Genomic DNA, 18,783 nt, shown 5'->3' on the forward strand with positions numbered 1-18,783 from the left:
CAATTTTTCCAAGGCTGCTATGAAAAACGTAAGCGTGCCTCGGAAATTTTTAGCTTGGCGATAATTTGAGAAGTTTTTCAATTTTCTGTATCAATAAATTTTTATTTTTAATTTAAAACACTTCAAAACTGAGTTTATGTATAAAGTACCTGATGATTTTGTAGGAAATCTAATTTGCTACAAAATTTGCCCTTATCATTTTTATCATACCTTTGATAGTTTGGCCATAAATTCAAATTTAAAAATTATAATGATCAAAAATTAATTTTTGGTCATTATGAATTTTAAAAATTTCAAATTCAAATTCTGGCTAAACTATCGAAGCTACGAAAAAGATTGACAGAGCCAAATTTGTAGCAAATTGAATTTCCTACAAAAAAGATCATAATCATTTTTATCATATCTTTGATATTTCGGATAGAAAATTCAAATTTAAAAATTACGATAATCAAAAAAGTAATTTTTGATCATTATAAATATTTAAAATTTAAAATTCAAATTCCGGCTAAACTATCAAAGCTACGAAAAAAATTGATAAAACCAAATTTGTAGCAAATTAAATTTCCTACAAAAAAGGTTTCTATACATTTTTACGTAACACCAATATTTTACAAATTATCTCCATTATCAAAAAACTAAATCTCACAGCAATAAAATCGACTGCTAACCAAAACTGAATATTAAATAAATAATTTCTCATACATTTGCTATACATATATCATATATAAATGTATGAATGTATATAAAAATAGCTTTATAAGCCATAAGACAGATATCCCAGGTCGGTTGTGTCGCGCAGGAGGTGGAGTTGAGCATCAAAGGCGCCGCTATCGACTCGCCCGCGACGCAAACCCAACTTATATATATATATCTATATAAATATATATAATACACAATACATCATACATACCGTATATATTATTATAAACATTGTACCGCTTTACCGTGACTCAATATTAAATTTTATTTATAATTCTTATGCGTCTTTAATTTACAAAAACATTTTTTATTTAAAAAAAAATTGGTTTTATTTTATTTTTATATTTATATTCAATATTTAACACGCTCCAATGACAATGGACAATAGTCAACAAGTGAAACACTATCCGAAATAAAACACATGCTGCGTAAATAGTAAAATTAAAAAAAAAAATAAAAATATTTGACGCATTTACGACTTTGTAAGTATCCGAGTTTAAAATGTTTTAAAATTATTTCTTAGCTTTGCTTTATATTAACTAATTCATAGAATTACAATAAATATATATACATACATATATATGTATCTATATTTTTATATAAATATATAATGTTCAAAAATTAATTTTGATCATTATAATCTGGTAATTCAAATTCTGGCTGAGTTATCAAAGATATGAGAAAAATGATGAGAATCAATTTTATGGGAAATTTAATTTCCTATAAATTTGTATTCATTACTTTTTTTCATATTTTTGATTTTTTAACCAGAATTTCAATTTTAAATAACAAGTATTGCAAGTATTATAATATTTATCCCAGTCACATTTCCAAATTTTTAAATTCGTTATTCTGATTAAAATATCAAAGATATTAAAAAAATTATGAGGACCATTTCTGTAGGAAATTAAATTTCCTACAAATTTGTATTCTTTACTTTTCCTCATATTTTCAATATTTTACCCAGAATTTCAATTTTAAGCAATCAGCATCCAAAATATCAAAAAATGAATCCCGTTCAAATTTCCAAATTTTTAAATCAATTATTTTGATTAAAATATCAAAGATATTTAAAAAATGATAAGGAACATTTCTGTAGGAAATTGAATTTCCTACAAATTTGTATTCTTTACTTTTCCTCATATTTTCAATATTTTACCCAGAATTTCAATTTTAAGCAATCAGCATCCAAAATATCAAAAAATGAATCCCATTCAAATTTTCAAATTTTTAAATTCGTTATTCTGATTAAAATATTAAAGATATTAAAAAAATGCAAAGGACCATTTCTGTAGAAAATTAAATTTCCTACGAATTTGTATTCTTTACTTTTCCTCATATTTTCAATATTTTACCCAGAATTTCAATTTTAAGCAATCAGCATTCAAAATATCAAAAAATGAATCCCGTTCAAATTTCCAAATTTTAAAATCAATTATTTTGATCAAAATATGAAAGATATCAAAAAAATAATATCAATCATTTCTGTAGGAAATTAAATTTCCTACAAATTTGTATTCATTACTTTTTCTCATATTGTTGATATTTTACCCAGAATATCAAGTTTAAGTACCAACTCCATAAACTTGAATGTTTTCGTCAATAAAATTTATTTCCACTTGAAAAAAAAAAAATTCTTCCATTTAATTTAAATAAGTGTTGAGGTTCCCATAAACTTTTCTTGTATCGTAATAAAATAAAAAAATAAACTTATGGTTAATAGCCGCCACGAGTCAGTTGTTGAGTTGAATGAAAGGTTGTTATGATTTTTAAGTGTGGGAGTGATTACTAGAGAAAAAATAAATTTCTCCGTTTATATAGAATTTTAACCGTTAATTTTTTTTCCCTCAAACGAGTTTTCCTCAAAAATTCAGAACTTAAAAAATTTACTTAACAAATGAATGAAAATTTTTTCCCAAATTTCCGGAACTTAAAAAGATTTATTGTCAAAAAAAAGTAACCCTTTTTTTATTTGAAATTTCGTCCCCGTAATTTTTTTAGTCTACAAAAAAAGAGCCATATTTTTACACCCAATTTTTTTTAGCATCCCGCAGTAAAAAGTTCAATGCATAGCAGAGTAAAAAAAACAGTTTCAAGTATTTGGGTAGTGGACTAAGAAGCGTAAATGGCAAAAAGGTCTTTAAATATTTGGTCTTTTTAAAAATAAAAAACAATTTGTGAAAATGTAAGCGTCTATGCCACACAGGAGGCTCACAATCACAAATAAAACCTAAAATACTGACAAGTCCTGCTGACCTGCTGTTAGAAACTCGACATATATATACATGTGTATCAGATTAGAGAAAAGTGTGTGAGAAGTCTTGAGTGTGTAAGGATAAGGATAAATTTAGTAAAGGACTAGTATAGTATAGATTGTCTAGTGTAAAACTGGGCGGTTTTAAAGGGCATCTGTTTTACTTTGAGATTTAACAGAAACTTATTTTATTTTATTTTATTACTTACACGTTTACACTTGTCAACTAATAATAATAATCATGACTCAAAAATGACCACCCAATTCATAGAAATTTTTTTTTTTTTAATATTCGTGTACTAAAAAAAATTTTCGAGGGGCTGCGGATTTAATCCGAAGTAAATTCGGGGCATAATTTTTTGTAACAACCCGAAATTTAAATCGTAGATTGAATATACTGGACGTTGAAAATATAAATTTTACCTGTGAAGACGTAAACAGCCGTAAGAACGTATTTTAGACGTAGTTGACGTACTAAAGATACAGAAGACTTACCCCTAATTAAGAGAAACGATTCGAAACGTTAAATGCCCATAAGAAGGGTGATTTAAAAGTATTCAAAGTATTCCAAAGCATTAAAAAGTACTTAAACTTTTTTTTCCAATCGGGTTAAATTGTTTCTTTTAATAAAGGGCTTTATCATACATAGGGGAGGGTGGGGCAGAGCGGCCCCCCTAAGCCAATTATTACTTTTTGTGGCTTTCAACCATCAGATCACTTTACTTTTGTCCTATTTCGAACAAATTTATGTACATTTTGCCAAAATTCTGAAAAAAAAAAAAAATTTTTTTTGTGGGGCAGAGCGGCCCCCTCCAAAAAATGATAAAAAATTTTTTTTTCGTTTTTTTTTTTTTTAAATTGTTTTCATCATTAAGAATGTATTTCTTTCTCTTGACAACTATTTTTGGTTTTATATTACTCGAAAAAAATTTTTTAAGGTGTAATAAATCGTTCACTCTCGATTACCTTAATTACTAATTGTTATTTAATAAAAAAAAAAAAACAATTCTATAGTTTTACTTTATTTCAAAAATTTAACAACTAAAAAAAAAAATTTTAGTTTTATAAATTTTTAGTGACCAAATTTGCCTCTTACGTAGAAAAACGGCCGAAAAATATGAAAAAATAATTTTTTCGGAAGTTTCGGCTGGTCCATTTTGCCCCAGGTGTTATGCGTAGGGCTAGAAATGTGGAATTATAATAATTTTTTTTTAATTTGACGATAAAAATATGAAAAAATCACTTTTTCAAAATTTTGGGCTTGTTCATTTTGCCCCAAATGTCATGCGTAGGGGTAAAAATGCGCAAACATATCGGATTTATAGTAATTAGTCATAAAAAAAAAAAATTTTTTTTTTATCAAAATTTCAGGGGGGCCGCTCTGCCCAAGGGGGGGGGGGCGCTTTGCCCCACCCTCCCCTACCAAACTTTTAAAAACTTGCAATAAAAAAATTAAACTACATTAGAAACATTTAATTGCTAAAAAGATATATATAGAAGCCAGATGACGAGAGATAAAAATGTTCAGCAGCTTTTAAAAATTATTTTGGGCCTTAAGGACATACGCTATCGGACCTCTTCTCACACTCAGAAAAATAAATGAAACTATCTTTGTTGTACTTGTAGAGTAAATGAGAATTTTAAAACAATTTTTCTTGGAGACGAATTAGAATTTTTGAAAATACGAAACTTCTAGCCTTCTATTAAGGTTTCAAAAAACGTTAAAGACTCTCTATTTTAAGTTTCCAGTGTTCTCGTGAATTAATTTTGATTGAAAATCGATTACCGTTACCCCTTATGAGATAACTCGTATTTTGTGCTCTTTTGGGTCTTACGAGCTATACCAAGTAGCTTGAAGAACAAAAGAAATCAAAATATCTGTCTCCAGCTGCCGAAAATGTTGATTTCTTGCCCTGATAAAAGGATTTCCGAGCATTTAATAAGATTTCTTACACAGAAAAAAAAAATTTCTTGGCGCAAAAAATTTTTCTTGTTCTAAGAAAATTTTTACTTGACCCAAGAAATTTTTTGTATTATAAAGTGAAAACAAAACTTTTCTTGGGGTAAGAAAAAATTTTCTCGGAACAAGAAAAAAATTTTTTAGGCGATAAAAAAATTCTTGAGCCAAGATAAATTTTTGTCTTCGATTCATAATACAAAATATTTCTTGCGCCAAGAAATTCTTTTTTTCTGTGTAGTATTTAAGAAATTATTTCTTAATTACTAAGAAATCGTATTAAATGCTCGGAAATCCTTTTATCAGGACAAGACATTGACATTTTCAGCAGCTGGAGACAAATATTTTGATTTCTTTTGTTCTCCAAGCTACTAAGTAGTCTGTAAGACCCAGAAAAGCACAAGAAACAAGTTATCTCTTGCAAGGCCCAAAATAGTCTTCAAAAGCTGCTGAACATTTTTATTTCTCGTCTTCTGGCTGCTAGATATATTTTTTTGGCAATGAAATGTTTCTGATATAGTTCAATTTTTTTACTGCCCATTTTGACAAGTTGTAGGGGAGGAGGGGGAAAAGTGGGCCCTTAAAATTTTCTATATTCTTAAAATACAATTGTTTTATAGTTATGTGCAAATATCACACGTATAAAGAATAAAAAATATCAAATCCGAAATTTTTCCTTAATGGGCCCACTTTGCCCCCCCCCCCCTCTCTCTTAACCTGAAAAATCTCCGATTTCGTAATATTTACAAAAGTGATTTTTGAATGTTCGAAAAATGAAAATAAATTTTTTCTTATAAAATTTTGGCACCCCGTGTTGCCCCTCCCCCTTTCTGTCCCCTACTACTTCAAGTTCATAAATATATATGACAAACAAATTTTGCTCCGTAAATGTATAACAAAATTACAAAGGAAAGGCTTCTGACGGAAAAGTACAATAGGATTCAAAGTATATATATCTTAAAGAATATAGACCGTTATATATTTTCCAACTCTACTATATATATATATATATATAACAGTGAATAGTAAATATGCAAGGAGTAAAAGTCCGTAAATAATAAATTTCGGAAGTTAAAGCATCATTACATACTTGTCTGACCCTTTTACGTCAACTCAATAAATCACTACTTATATATATAGATACACATATATATAATTTATGTGAAAAAATAATTCATAACAAATATAATAATTTATTTATCATTTTAAAATGACGAAATTTTTGAAGCATAATAAAAAAAACTGAATTTTTTTAACACTTGATTAGATAAAAAAAAATAGTGATAAGTAGGCTGTAATTTATCTGAGTATTTATTAAGTACTAAAAAAAGTCATGCAGTCTGATAGTCTAGTCTAGTATTTTATTTTTAAATAAAGTGTTAGAATTTTTTTTTATGTGAGTGCATTTTTTATTCTGTAGATTATTATGATGATTAATGATCGGTGATTAGAAATTTTTTTATGGAGGCTGCTGGTGAACGAAAAGAATGTGGAGTACATAGAAGAGTATATATATTTTATATATTTTTAATACCTATGGATGTTAAATATATTTAATTGAGTTATGAAAAGATGGAATGGAAGATAATGTAAAGGTGAAGGTTTAAATTTTTATATATATATATATATATATATATATATATATATATATATATGAAAAGGGATGAGTGTTTGATGGAGATTCAAAGTTTATTAACGAACCCCTCAAGCGGAGCGCAATCTTGATAACAGGAGTAATAGGGTGGGGTAAAGTGGACGGAAAGTTTTTAGAAAAATTTTTGAGGACTAGAGTGAGTTTTAGAAAAAAAATTGGTGGCCATATTACCCCAAACTTGTAGAGAAAATTTTTATAGACAAATTGGGAAGGAAATCGTGAATTTTTTTTTTTTGGATGAGTTCATTGAAGAAGGGGTAAAATGAACAGTTTGTAGTTTTTTTTATGAGTTTTTTTAATTACAAAAAAGTGGGGGTAAAATGACAGGAATTTTATAGAAAAATTTTTGAGGACTAGAGCGAATTTTATAAAGAAGTTGGTGGCCATATTGCTCCACACAGAAAAAAAGGATTTCTCGGCACAAGAATTTTTTACTCGCCCCAAGAAATTTTTTTCCCAGCCCAAGAAATTTTTTGCATTATGAATTGAAAACATAAATTTTCTTACGGCGAGAATGAATTTTCTCGGAGCAAGAAAAAACTTTTTGAGTCAATAAATTTTTTCTCGTCCCAAGAAAATTTTTGTGTTCAATTTATAATACAAAAAAATTCTTGCGTCGAGAAATTCTTTTTTTCTGTGCAGTTTTTGTAGAAAAAAAAAATTACTATAGAAACATTAGGGGAAATCGTGAATTTTTTATTGATAAGTTGATGTAAAAAGGGGTAAAATGGACAGCTGGAAATTTTTATGATTTTTTTTTAATTACAAAGGAGTGGGGATAAAATGAGCGGAATATTTTGGGAAAATTTCCGAAGACGAGTGAATTTTCAAAGAAAATTAGAGGCACTGTCTCGAGTTTGGTACAGAAAATTTCGTGTAGAAAAAGTGGGGGAGGAAATAGTGAATTTTTTTTTAAATTTTTTATTGAGGAGTTCGTACATGCAGGGGTAAAATGGACAGCTTAAAATTTTCATAATTTTGCTCAATTATAAATTTGTGGAGGTAAAATTGGCCGTAAGATTTTGAAAAAAATTTGAAATCTGGACTATGTCGGCTTCCTAATTAAATTTTTTAAATGAACTTTTTTTTGGGATTTCATTTTTTTGCTCATAGAATTAAAAATATGAACAAAAATTACTGAGAAGCCTTTTTACCCGAGTAATTTTTTTAGTTCCTCATCCCATCATTTCCTAATCAAACTTTGGTACAGAATGGGGCAAAATGGTCAGTTAAAAATTTCAATAAGACGATTTTTCAATTTTTCTCAAATTACTTACTCATAATAAAAAAAAATATCAAAAATAAAAATTCAAAATTTTTAAACAAACAAATTTATTTACTTAAAATTTAAATTCACTTAATAATATTTACCCGTAATTACTTTTAGTTAAACGTTCAAACTCCAGTAAAAATAAACAATTTAACATAATTCAAACCACATGTGCATCTTTTGTATATTTATTTTTATTCCAGTGTTAAAATGTCTAACTGGTCTACTTAAACCACACGCTATATATTTATGGGATTTCCCAGTTATATGTCAACTCTGTCATTAAAATTTATCGATAATTAAATAAATTAAAAAAAAAATGACGTCACATTAAATATTTAAAGATCGTCATCGTCAGCCTCGGGCTGTCAAATATTTTTCAATATTTTCTCCTTTACTCAAAAAAAAAAAAGTAAAGACGGCACGAGCCTTGACAATTTTTACTCGTTATTTTATTTCTTTATTGACCGGCAGGGGTAGCGGGTTGCAAGAAAGGCAATAAGACGGCACAGTAATAAAATAACCAAAAAATTTTTATTTAAAAATATATTTTTTAAAAATTACTACTTTTCCTCCTTTCTTCGGTCATTTAATTTTTACTCATTTCCTTTCTTTCTTTTATTATTCAGGTAGCAAGGGTTCGTTTTTTTTTAATATTCTCGTTCATACTTTTTTTTTATAGCCGGGAAGTTTAAAAATTTTTAAGCCGACGTAGGAAATTTTTTTGGTCACAATAAAATTTTTTTTTTCCATAAAAATTTAGAAAATAATTTTTTTTAAAATTGAAAATTCGAAAGAAAGTGATTTTATTTTTTTTTAAAGGTCATTATTTTTATTGTTATTAAATATTTTTACTGAAAGATAAGTTTGTAGGTCAAGTAAAATTTACAATAAAAAAAAAATTTAAGTAGTTGTGACAATAAAAACCGAAGAGAATTCAGTCAGTCTTTGACTGCCGCTACTGCGTAGTTGTTAAAATAATAATAAACATAAAATAATAAAATTTATTGTTTGTTAGGGATTTAAATGAATGAGAAAAGAGAGCCCGACTGGGTATTTAGTCTTTGTTAGGTACCCGAGCACCCAAAACTACTACTATATTTGTTATATTACACCCCTTAATTGCTCTGTGCTAAGTCTAGGTCTAAATATTTTTCCTGGCTCTTAAATCCGTCGGTATATATAAATATTTTTCTTTATATTTAAAATTTTGACGTTTTAATTATTTTTCGAGTTCACGGTAAATATTTCGCTAAACTGTCACAGTTACGGTGAAAATGCTTGAGGAGAATTTTGTAGGAAATTTTATTCCCTGTAAATTTTCTCTCATAAATTTTTGACGTATCTCTGATAGTTTTTTCGGAATTGTAATTTTGAACTTGAAATTCATCAATTTTTTATTATTTTTTTATATTTAAGATTCAAAATTAAAATTACAAGTTAACTAGCGAAGTTACGATAAAAATTTATAGGAACAAACTTGTAGGAAATTTAATTTACTACAAATTTGCTCTCATATATTTTTGTCGTATCTCTGATATTTTAGGAGGAATTTAAAGTTTTTAAAATTGAAAAATTGAATTAGACGAAATTTTGACTTTTTTTTATACCAAGGATTCAAAACTTAAATTACAAGTAAACTAGCGAAGTTACGATGAAAATTCATAGGAACAAATTTGTAGGAAATTTAATTTACTATAAATTTGCTCTCGTATATTTTTGTCGTATCTCTCATATTTTAGTAGAAATTTGAATTTTAAAAAATTGAAAAATTGAATTAGACGAAATTTGGAATTTTCTTTTTGCCAAAGACTCAAAACTAAAATTACAAGTAAACTAGCGAAGTTACGATAAAAATTCATAGGAACAAATTTGTAGGAAATTTAATTTACTATAAATTTGATCTTGTGTATTTTTGGCGTATCTCTGATATTTTAGTAGAAATTTAAATTTTGAAAAATTGAAAAATTGAATTAGACGAAATTTGGAATTTTCTTCCTGCCAAAGACTCAAAACTAAAATTACAAGTAAACTATCAGAGTTACGATGAAAAATTGTAGGAACAAAATTGTAGGAAATTTAATTTGCTATAAATTTGCTCTCATATATTTTTGTCGTATCTCTGATAGTTAAGCCGAAATAAAACTTTTAAAAAAATGAAAAATTGAATTAGACGAAATTTTGATTTTTTTTTTATACCAAAGACTCAAAACTAAAATTACAAGTAAACTATCAAAGTTACGATAAAAATTTATAGGAACAAATTTGTAGGAATTTAAATTTCCTATAAATTTGCTCTTATACATTTTTATCATATCTCTGATATTTTAGTCGAAATTCAAATTTTAAAAAATTGAATCTAACCAAATTTTGATTTTCTTCATATGAAAAACTTCGAATTAATTTTACAAGTAAACTATTAAAAATATGAGAAAAAATGACAGGAACAAATTTGTAGGAAATAAAATTTCCAATAAATTTGCTCTCATACATTTTCATCATATCTCCGCTAGTTTCGCCATAATTTAAATTCCAAACTATCCATACATAATTTAACCAAACCCAATTTTATCGAAGTATATAAATATAAAAATAAAATAAAAGGAGTCATGTTAAAAAATACCATCCGTAATATTCTCTCAAGTTACACCTGGACATCCAGCTGTGAGGTGTTGTTAACGCATAATGAGATTACCAGTCGGCAGAGAGTGAAAATAAAAATATAAACCCGTTAAAAAAGGTCTGGGTAACAAGGATTGAAATCATGTTCCAATTAGTAATGGGTTTTATTTAATCAATTGATCTGTATCCGTGTTAATAACTCCATCTGAGATTGGATTACACACATGTTACAGTCATTAACCACCAGGAGGTTAATATTATGCGGTATAAAATGGTTCAGTGGCCAGAAGTTGAGCCCACACTTGATAAATTATCCACACTCAGTATTTTATTTTTTATAACCAGTTAAAGTCGCGAGGTGACGTCACGCCGCCATCTTAATTTCTGTTATAGTACTCGGCCATGTTGTCCATCGAGTCTATTGCTCTACGTAGTCAATAAATTTGATCAAGTGATGATTAAAAATCACCAGATGTTCAAGTACGCTAATTAATATCAGCTAATTACCGTTTTTTTTTTTTTTTTTTTTTATGAGAATAACGAAACTCTTGTTGGTAAAAAAAAATTAAAAATTATCTGGTGGCTTCTGTCACTAGACCTTGAGTGTTAATTTAATATAAACAAAAAAAATTTGATAACAGCTCAAGTTATATGTAAGCAACGGTATCGGCTGTCACGTGAAATCGTAAATTATTAAACTTTAAATAAACCTTCAGCTATTGGTCGTCCGTTTGTTTATTATAAGTGTCGATATAAATTTTATATAAATATTTTAACCATCAGTTTTTGTTATTTGTACCCATGGAAAATTTTATTTAAATTAAAGGGGAAAAATGGGTCGTTTAGAAGAATATAATATTTTTTTTTTACTTCAAAGTCAAATTCTGGCTAAAGAATCGAAGATACAGAAAAAATGAATCAGTAAATTTTTGTAGGAAATTTAATTCTCTACAAAAAAGTCCTCTAGCTTTTTTCCATAAAACCCAGTAGTTAAAATTTAAAAATAATTTTAAGACCGCGACTATTTTGGCAAAATGATTTCCGATTTACGGAACTTTGAATTAAAATTCTGTCTAAATAATCACAGATACAAAAAAAATGAATCAATACTTTTTTGTAGGAAATAAAATTTCCTACAAAAAACATCTCAATAACTTTTTTCTAAACTCAACGGTACGACCACAAATCCTGGACCAAGTTGATGGCCAGTTTCAAGCCGAAAACTATCCCTGTAAAAAATGATCTGGTTTGACATTTGAATAAAAACTTTGCTGATGCAGACGCGTGGGAGCCTGAAAATGAAGACAGAGCTCACAGACACAGCACACAGACAGACAAATAACGTGACAGACGTCAGAGTCAGTAGATGTAGAGCTGGTATTATATCTCTGTTGCCAGAGCGGATAAGAGTAGAGAAGAGACGAGAGCTGGGAGTTGTAAGTTGGGTGGTTAGGTAGCGTCGCGACGCCTAAGGGGCTAACGAAACCTCGGGAGCAGAAGCCACGCCCCAGCAGTAGACTGGCGCCCAACCGGCAGCTCGAACTCTTGAAACAGGAGGAGCTCTGGCTCGGAATCAGCCAAGGCAACTTATCCTACCTCAGGTTCTACTGCTTACTGAAACCTCAGTAACGTCTAGAAGCTCGAACAGTGAGGTCTTGTCTTATAATTTTATTTAAATATTTCAATTCATTGTCAAATTATTTTGAAGTGGCTAAAAAAACTGATAAGCGATTCAATAAATCAATCGATTGCGTGAAGTGATATCATATATATACTATATATTTATTTAATCAGTGAATTAAAATGATGGAAACTGATAAGATGGAGCCTTTGACGCCTCCACATACGCCACCGTCACTTAATCCGGGATTGGGACGATGGATTGGCTCGAGAATGGGACACATGCATCCGGGCGCCCATTTGCCAGGATTCCATGCCGCATTTTTGGACCACTGGGTACGCGGGGCTGCATTGATCGCAGCTCGCGGGTACCCCCATGGACACCCGACACACCCAGGTCACCCTGGGCACCCGGGGCATCAGATCCACACGGGCCAGCCTGGGCTTCCGATTCCCCCGGCCTCGTTCCTCACACGGCGACTGCCTGGTCAGCGCCCGAAAAAACAATTCATTTGTAAATTTTGCAATAGACAATTCACTAAAAGTTATAATTTACTTATACACGAGAGAACTCACACGGATGAGAGACCGTATTCTTGTGATATTTGTGGAAAGGCTTTTAGAAGACAGGATCATCTAAGAGATCATCGGTGAGTTTAGGAATAATTTTTTTTTTTTTTTTTAAAGAAGAAATTTTTTTTAAATAAACAAATGATCATTTGAGTGACGTTTAAAGTAATCAAATTTTTATTGTTTTATGACAGCGAGATTAGAATTTAATTTCTAGAGAAAAATTTTTCGCGGTTAAGTTTCGATTACGTATTTGAAAAAATTGAAGACCAATGCAACTGTTCAATTTTTTTTTTAAATTATTTATTAAAAAAATAAATTAAGGTGAATTCTAATTATTCATTGAAAAATAAATTGAGGTCAATTTTAATTGCTTATTCACAAAAATAAATTGAGGTCAATTTTAATTGTTTATCGAAAAATAAATGGATGTCAATTTTAATTGTTTATTCAAAAAAATAAATTAAGGTCAATTTTAATTGTTTACTTGAAAAATAAATTGAGGTCAATTTCAATTGTTTATGTATATTAACTTGAAGTCAATTTCAATTGTTTATTTATAAAAATGAGGTCAATTTCAACCCTCCATGAAAAAGAGGTCAATTTGAATTATTCATTGGAATATAAATTTGAAGTCAATTTCCATTGTATTTTTGAAAAATAAATTGCAGTCAATTCCAATAACTTATAAAAAATTTGAAGCTAATTTCAATCGTTTATTGAAAAAAAAAATTGATGTCAATTTCATTTGTTGATTAACAAAAAATGAGGTCAACTTCAATTGTTCATAAAAAAAAGATGTCAATTTTAGTTGTTTAAAAAAAATTGTAATTGACATCAAATTGTTTATTTAAAAAAAAATTGAAAATCAATTAAAAAAAAAAAAGTAAATTAATAAATTGATAAAATTTTATTTCAGATACATCCATAGTAAAGAAAAACCATTCAAATGTAACGAATGCGGAAAAGGATTCTGCCAGAGCCGAACCCTAGCAGTCCACAAAATTCTCCACATGGAAGAGTCGCCGCACAAGTGTCCAGTCTGCTCGCGCACTTTCAACCAGCGCAGCAACCTCAAGACCCACTTACTCACCCACTCAGAAGTTCCCCAGGATTTGAGGATCGACACCCAGTCCACCCAATCTCCTTTGCCCTCAAGGACCGACGCGATCCTCAAGAAGCCCACGAAACTCGGGTTCAGCATCGAAGACATCATGAGACGTTGAAGTCTTTAGCTTTTAGTTGACCTAGACTTTTAAATCCAGAGCCTGGATCCTGGATCCTGGACCTGGACGTACTTTTAGATTTTGTATTTTTTCTGTAAATAACCAAAGTGTCCAGGACTAAAAAGACTAAAAGTTGACCACCCAGTAGGCCAGTGGTCGCTAGCTCGGTCATTACTTATCCGAGGAAACCTTTTAGTTGATAAAATTAACTGCGTTACCACTTATTCAGAGTAGAGTAGAGTAGAGTCCAAGTGGAGTCGAGTCGAGGTGTAGAGGTTTAGAGCTATAAGGTGTAAATACGATAACGATAGCTGTTTAAATCGATGTTTTTATGTTTATGGGTGAGTTAAGTTAATTGTGCGTAGGAGGTTTATGTATAAAGATTCGTCTACAGATTTAAATAACGTCTTTCTTATCAGTAAATTAATATAAATTATTTAAAGACTAAATAAAAAAAAACTTAGTACCTTTTTGTCGTTACCAACTTTTATTAAATTAAGTATTAAAAAAAAAAAAAAAAAAAAAAAAATGAAAAAAAATTTTTTTTGAAAATTTAATTAATTTATTAAAAGGAATTTTTTTGTTTTTATTATTTAACTTTTTTAAAAAAATTTTTACGATCGACATTGAATTTTTTACTTAAAATTTTTTTTTTATATGAATCGGAATCGAAATTTGGAAAAATTATTTTTTGAAAATTTAATTAATTAATTGAGAAATTTTTTTTTTGAATGGAGTAAAAATTTTAAATTTTAAATTTCAGTTGGAATGGACGATTTTTCAAAAGAATTATAAATTTGAAATTTTTAAAATTGGTCGTGTATAAAAATTTAAAAAAACAAAAAATTTCAAAATTTTTTAAAAAATTCGTTTCATTCTTCGACTTTTTTTCTAATTTTTAATATGAATCAAAATCAAAAATATAAATGAAAATTTAAAAAAAAATTTTTATATAAAAATCGGAATCAAAATTTTGAAAAATGATTTTTTCAAATTTCAATTAATTGATTGAGGAACAATTTTTTTTTGATCGAGTGAAGATTAAAAATTTTTGAATTTCAGTTAAAATTCAAATTTTCAACATAATCATAAAATTAAAATTTTTGAAATTTGTCGTCAAAAAATTTAATAAAAAACTTCAAATTTTGATCTAATGAAAAATTTAATAATTTTTTAATAAGTAACAGAAATTTTTTTCCAAATTCAAAAATTCAAAAAAAGTTTAAAAAAAAATTACGAATTTAAAATTTTGTATTTAAAAAAAAATATGTAGACTGTAATTTGTTACAAGACATAATACCAAAAAAGTATCTCCGTAGTTTAAGTGCGAGTATATACATATAAATATATACATATATATTTAAAAATATATACATTAAAAATAATAAATTATATCCTAGTCGTGTAAGCGATAAAAAAATTAAATTATAAATATATAAAGTTATAAAACATAAATAAAAGACTTAAACATGACTCGAATTTATTTTGATATATCAGTAGTTCAAATTTTTTTCCAGCCTAATTTCGATAATTTATGGAACAGCGTCATCCCGATACAAAATATTATATTTCTTGTAAAAATATAATTTACAACCTTTTATAAATATATTTAAGGTCTTTATTACCCTCAAAATATTAAGGGAACAGGAGCAGAATCTTTTGTTTGAATTTTTCCAGGTCATGGGTTCGAGTCCCGTCCGCAGTCGGAGGAGACAATAAAAGTATAAATATTTTCTACTCTAGTCTATTTATTATTTTTATTGTGTCCGCAATAAAAAATAATATTTTTAAGTTTAAAAAAAAATTGAGACAATTATCGAAACGTGGGAGTAAGGACTGGAATTTCTGAGGCATTTATTTGAGAAAAAAAAAATTTCACCCTTAGCTGAGGCCGAAAAGTTGTAAAATGTTAACCATAGACTGCGCGTGTGCTCTGCAGGAAATTAAGATTGGGTATATTTTTATTTTATTTTATTTTTTTGGGTCAGAGATTCGAGCGGAACATATGTGTACCCTCTTATTAGGGCGTGGGTCTTATCTATAGGGTCACCGAGCGGCCGCGACCTCGAGACCGGTCCCACAGACGGGGTCGAATTCCAGGAGTTAAGATACTTGACTGATGCAGTCCTTTATTTTATTTATTTTTTTTATCCTTGAGATAAATTTCTCTGCCTCGCGGCGCCAAACGTTAACGCCTATAACTAATTTTTCTTTTAATTGTTTCTCCCTAATCTTTTTTTTAACCAAATTTTGATCTTCTATCGATATTTGACTCAACCCGTCCAATTTATAAAAAAACTCAAATTATTTTTTTTTAATTTCTTAGCCATTTTACCCCATAAGTGAACTCAATAACCATCAATTTTTTTTTTCTCAACATAACAAAAATTAAATCCACAAACTTCCGGTTTCCATAATAATCAAAATTCTCAAAACTTTTTTCAAAAATCATTTTTTTGCCCATTTTACCTCACAACTGGAATCAATGGCCGTCAGTTTTTTTTTCTGCACAAAAAAAAAATAAAACTTATAAATTCTCAGTTCCTACAATAATCAAAATTCTCAAATAATTTTTCAAAAAATCATTTTTTGGTCCATTTTACCCCCCAACTAGAGTCAATGACCATAAATGTTTTTTTTACGCTAAACAACAAAAATAAAACCCACAGACACCCCGTCCCCATGATAATCAAAATTCTCAATTGATTTATTTTTTTCCAAAAATCATTTTTTGACCCGTTTTACCCCCCAACAGGAATCAATGACCGTCAGTTTTTTTTCTGCACAAAAAAAAAATAAAACGCATAAATTCTCAGTTCCTACAATAATCGAAATTCTCAAATAATTTTTCAAAAAATCATTTTTTGGTTTTTTTTACCCCCCCAACTAGAGTCAATGACCATCAATGTTTTTTTACGCTAAACAACAAAAATAAAACCCACAGACACCCCATCCCCATGATAATCAAAATTCTTAATTGATCTATTTTTTCCAAAAATCATTTTTTGGTCCATTTTGCCCCCCAACAGGAATCAATGACCGTCAGTTTTTTTTTCTGCACAAAAAAAAAATAAAACGCATAAATTCTCAGTTCCTATAATAATCAAAATTCTCAAATAATTTTTCAAAAAATCATTTTTTGGTTTTTTTTACCCCCCAACTAGAGTCAATGACCATCAATGTTTTTTTTACGCTAAACAACAAAAATAAAACCCACAGACACCCCGTCCCCATGATAATCAAAATTCTCAATTGATTTATTTTTTTCCAAAAATCATTTTTTGACCCGTTTTACCCCCCAACAGTAATCAATGACCGTCAGTTTTTTTTCTGCACAAAAAAAAATAAAACGCATAAATTCTCAGTTCCTACAATAATCAAAATTCTCAAATAATTTTTCAAAAAATCATTTTTTGGTTTTTTTTACCCTGCAACTAGAGTCGATGACCATCAACGTTTTTTTTTACGCTAAACAACAAAAATAAAACCCACAGACACCCCGTCCCCATGATAATCAAAATTCTTAATTGATCTATTTTTTCCAAAAATCATTTTTTGACCCGTTTTACCCCCCAACAGGAATCAATGACCGTCAGTTTTTTTTCTGCACAAAAAAAATAAAACGCACAAATTCCCATTTTCCATAATATTCAAAATTCTCAAATAATTTTTCAAAAAATCATTTTTTAGTTTTTTTTACCCCCCAACTAGAGTCAATGACCATCAATGTTTTTTTTACGCTAAACAACAAAAATAAAACCCACAGACACCCCATCCCCATGATAATCAAAATTCTCAATTGATTTATTTTTTTCCAAAAATCATTTTTTGACCCGTTTTACCCCCCAACAGGAATCAATGACCGTAAATTTTTTTTTAGCTAGACATAACAAAAATAAAACACACAGACACCCCGTTCGTTCCCATAATACCCACGGGCCGATTGTTAGCCTGTGGTTAGGGCGGTGCGGATTTTTTGTGACCGGCAATTAGGTAAACGTCTTTTCGACCGGTATATTCACCCGCCACACTCCTTCACAATGTAGCTACACTACATTTACGACCTATTATTTAGTAAAACTAAACTCTTGTGTCTAGTGTCTAGTCCATTTCTTTCTCACCCCCTCCCTCTGCCCGACCCCTTTCCCCTGATCGGCAAAAAATAGACCAGACCAGCCAAGTCTGGTCTCTAGTCTAGTCTCTAGTGTAGAGTAGACTCGTCTGTACCAGGTCGACTAATTACGCATCAGACATCACACATTACATGTCCCCTTTATATCAACAGCAGTTGCCCCATTACCGATCGAGCGAATTTGAATATGTAAATTATCAGCCTACGCCCACGCAATCGATCGCCGCGGAATCCGCCAGGTGCTGCCACCGACCGGACAAACGGCAAACTCGGCTGACCAATTTACCCGCGTACATTGAATTATTTTTTAAAAATCGTGGGAACTTTGCTGTTAAATTAACAGTCGAATCTTTATCGCTCTTTGTTGTTATTTTATTTATTTTCGCGGCTTATTTATTTATTTAGTTTTTTTAGGGGGATCTGCTCTCGCGGGCAGATAAGAAATGAGGATAAAAAAAAAATGTGCGCCCGTGCGAAACCTAATGCTCTGTAGTGTTATGTAGGAGTAGGCGTGACGGGTGCGGTCATCTTTTGGCCTTTGGGATAAACTATAAACTACTTTGGCATACTTTTGTTGCCGTTTGAGAAAAAAATTTTGAATACAGGGTAAGCGGGCAAAACGGGTCGGTCAGAAAATTTTTTTTATTTGTCACTTACGGCTCCCACCATTTTTTTTACACTTTCGAGTTTCCAAATTTTTTTTCAGAAATTTTTCAGAATCAAAGTATTGGCCAGAAAAAATATATGAGGTGTCTTGTTCGTTATATATTTAAATTTTA

At 29.3% G+C, this 18,783-nt stretch overlaps 1 protein-coding gene across 1 annotated transcript; it reads left to right on the forward strand.

The window, feature by feature from the left end:
* Nucleotides 1-11,777: 11,777 nt before the first annotated feature.
* LOC130664665 (protein odd-skipped-like) lies at nucleotides 11,778-14,635 on the forward strand. The gene is made up of 2 exons (XM_057464685.1): nucleotides 11,778-12,726; nucleotides 13,566-14,635. The coding sequence occupies exons 1-2, from the start codon at nucleotides 12,260-12,262 to the stop codon at nucleotides 13,870-13,872; spliced, it is 774 nt and encodes a 257-aa protein (XP_057320668.1). The 5' UTR covers nucleotides 11,778-12,259; the 3' UTR covers nucleotides 13,873-14,635.
* The last annotated feature ends 4,148 nt before the right edge of the window (nucleotides 14,636-18,783 follow it).

The sequence above is a fragment of the Microplitis mediator genome, chromosome 3 (assembly GCF_029852145.1).
Source record: "Microplitis mediator isolate UGA2020A chromosome 3, iyMicMedi2.1, whole genome shotgun sequence".
NCBI lineage: Eukaryota > Metazoa > Arthropoda > Insecta > Hymenoptera > Braconidae > Microplitis > Microplitis mediator.

Excerpts from the sequence above, each read along its gene's own strand:
- LOC130664665 (XM_057464685.1), top strand. The coding sequence starts at position 12,260 with ATGATGGAAACTGATAAGATGGAGCCTTTGACGCCTCCACATACGCCA. Across the intron at positions 12,727-13,565 it reads GATCATCTAAGAGATCATCG|ATACATCCATAGTAAAGAAA; the intron begins GTGAGTTTAGGA and ends ATTTTATTTCAG.